This window comes from Macadamia integrifolia, unplaced genomic scaffold, assembly GCF_013358625.1.
Source record: "Macadamia integrifolia cultivar HAES 741 unplaced genomic scaffold, SCU_Mint_v3 scaffold1183, whole genome shotgun sequence".
NCBI classification, from domain to species: domain Eukaryota; kingdom Viridiplantae; phylum Streptophyta; class Magnoliopsida; order Proteales; family Proteaceae; genus Macadamia; species Macadamia integrifolia.
This window is the reverse complement of record NW_024868111.1, coordinates 176,796-178,373: the sequence shown is the minus strand read 5'-3', so window position 1 is coordinate 178,373 and position 1,578 is coordinate 176,796. Positions and strand designations below refer to the sequence as shown.

Sequence of the window (1,578 nt, the reverse complement as noted above, 5' to 3'; positions counted from 1 at the left end):
CCCCCCCCCCCCCCCCCCGAACCAACAAAAAGATAAAATTGTCAAGACTGGAAAAGTTTGCTACAAAATGATTTCATCTGAGTACTATGGGAAGGTTATATGCAAATCATCCCACATAACGGTAATTTATGAGAGAACTGCAAATCAAAACATGATCAGAATTGGCTAGAAGAGAAGAGGATAGAAATGAGAATGACAATGCAATTTTTTGGGGTTGGGCAGTAGAGAATTGCATTCCAGAAGGAAAATAATATGGTCGGGAAAGTGAAAGTGATGGCAATGATGACCTAGCTGTTTGTGATTATTAAAGAAATCCCACTACTAACAACCTGACTTCTATAAACAAGTAGAACTTCCTTAATGGAATGAAACAATGCAACATGCGAAAAAATAATGACACATATGTGGGTAATCATCAAAAATAAAATTTGTGAAAGCAACTACCTTTATAACAATAAATAAATAAATAAAAGGTAGAAGGAAGTAAAGGAACAAGATACACATGTATAATGTATCAGATTTTGGACTGCATGGATATTGCGTCAACTAACATGATTAATCAACAGCCAAGTTTCAAACAGTGTTTCAGAAAATATGCCAGTATATCATTTGGAAAATATGCCATTAATTACCACAGGTGCATTTTTCCCACAAACAGAACAAAGATAAGTAGATTGTAACCTAAAATGAAATACATAGAAATGGAAATAATAAACCCAAAAGCAACTGAGTAATGCATTCTTGATGGAGAAAGAGTTCTTACAGGTGTGTCAGCCAAAGGAACATTAAGGGCTTCCATTGTGCCACATAGATAACCATGATCAAGGTCACAACCTTGTATCCGCACATTAACCCTCCAGGCTTCATCCTTTTGAATGCTTGAAACATTTTGGGTTCCAGCAAAAGCCTGAAAAACCAAACTTTTTGTGGTGAAAGATTAAAAAGTCTAAACTTGATATAATTGAAGTCAGATCACTTCTCAACTAATTTAATAACAACACTATATAAAATGTGGTCGTATGGATGTGGTACAAATACGATGACACTTCTATCATTCCCCATTTATATTATATGTTGCTTTCAAATATCAAGATGTCAATGTTATCAAAGTATTGCTGCCTGGCTCGGCATTTTCCTAGTCCTGTGATATAAGTTTGTTTACAGGAGCATATTAACAGCAGAAGCAGTCCTCTTTTCATAATGAAACAGATCAGTTGGGCTCATTAAGCAGACCGATTGGGTTCTTACCTTCTCGGACCGTTGCCTGAATCAAGTTGCTTTCTGAGTCTCCTATTTGGATTTGTTTGGCATCCCACCCTTCTTCCTGGATCAAAGTGGCCTAAGAGTAATTTCCCCCCCAAAAGCTACGGTAGTACAACAACTGCTCCTGTATGCTATTTGTTGGGTGAGGGCTCTAAGGAATGAATGAAATGGAAGAATTTTTAACAAAGATTTGGGTCAATACAAAAAGGAGACTTTAATAAAAATTTATCCCATGTTCTAATGTTTTGTTAACCTACATACCACTCTTCTAGTTCAGCCCTAAAACTCACCTTTACATACCATGAACCCCCCCCC

General features: G+C 36.7%; 1 protein-coding gene across 1 annotated transcript in view; it reads right to left on the bottom strand.

Annotated features, from left to right (window-relative positions):
* The window catches only part of LOC122063023 (glucose-induced degradation protein 4 homolog), a 22,803-nt gene that overhangs the window by 16,498 nt on the left and 4,727 nt on the right, over nucleotides 1–1,578 (bottom strand). Inside the window, exon 3 of the mRNA XM_042626676.1 lies at nucleotides 764–907. Coding sequence (XP_042482610.1) covers nucleotides 764–907 — 144 coding nt within the window. The remainder of the gene's footprint in view (nucleotides 1–763; nucleotides 908–1,578) is intronic.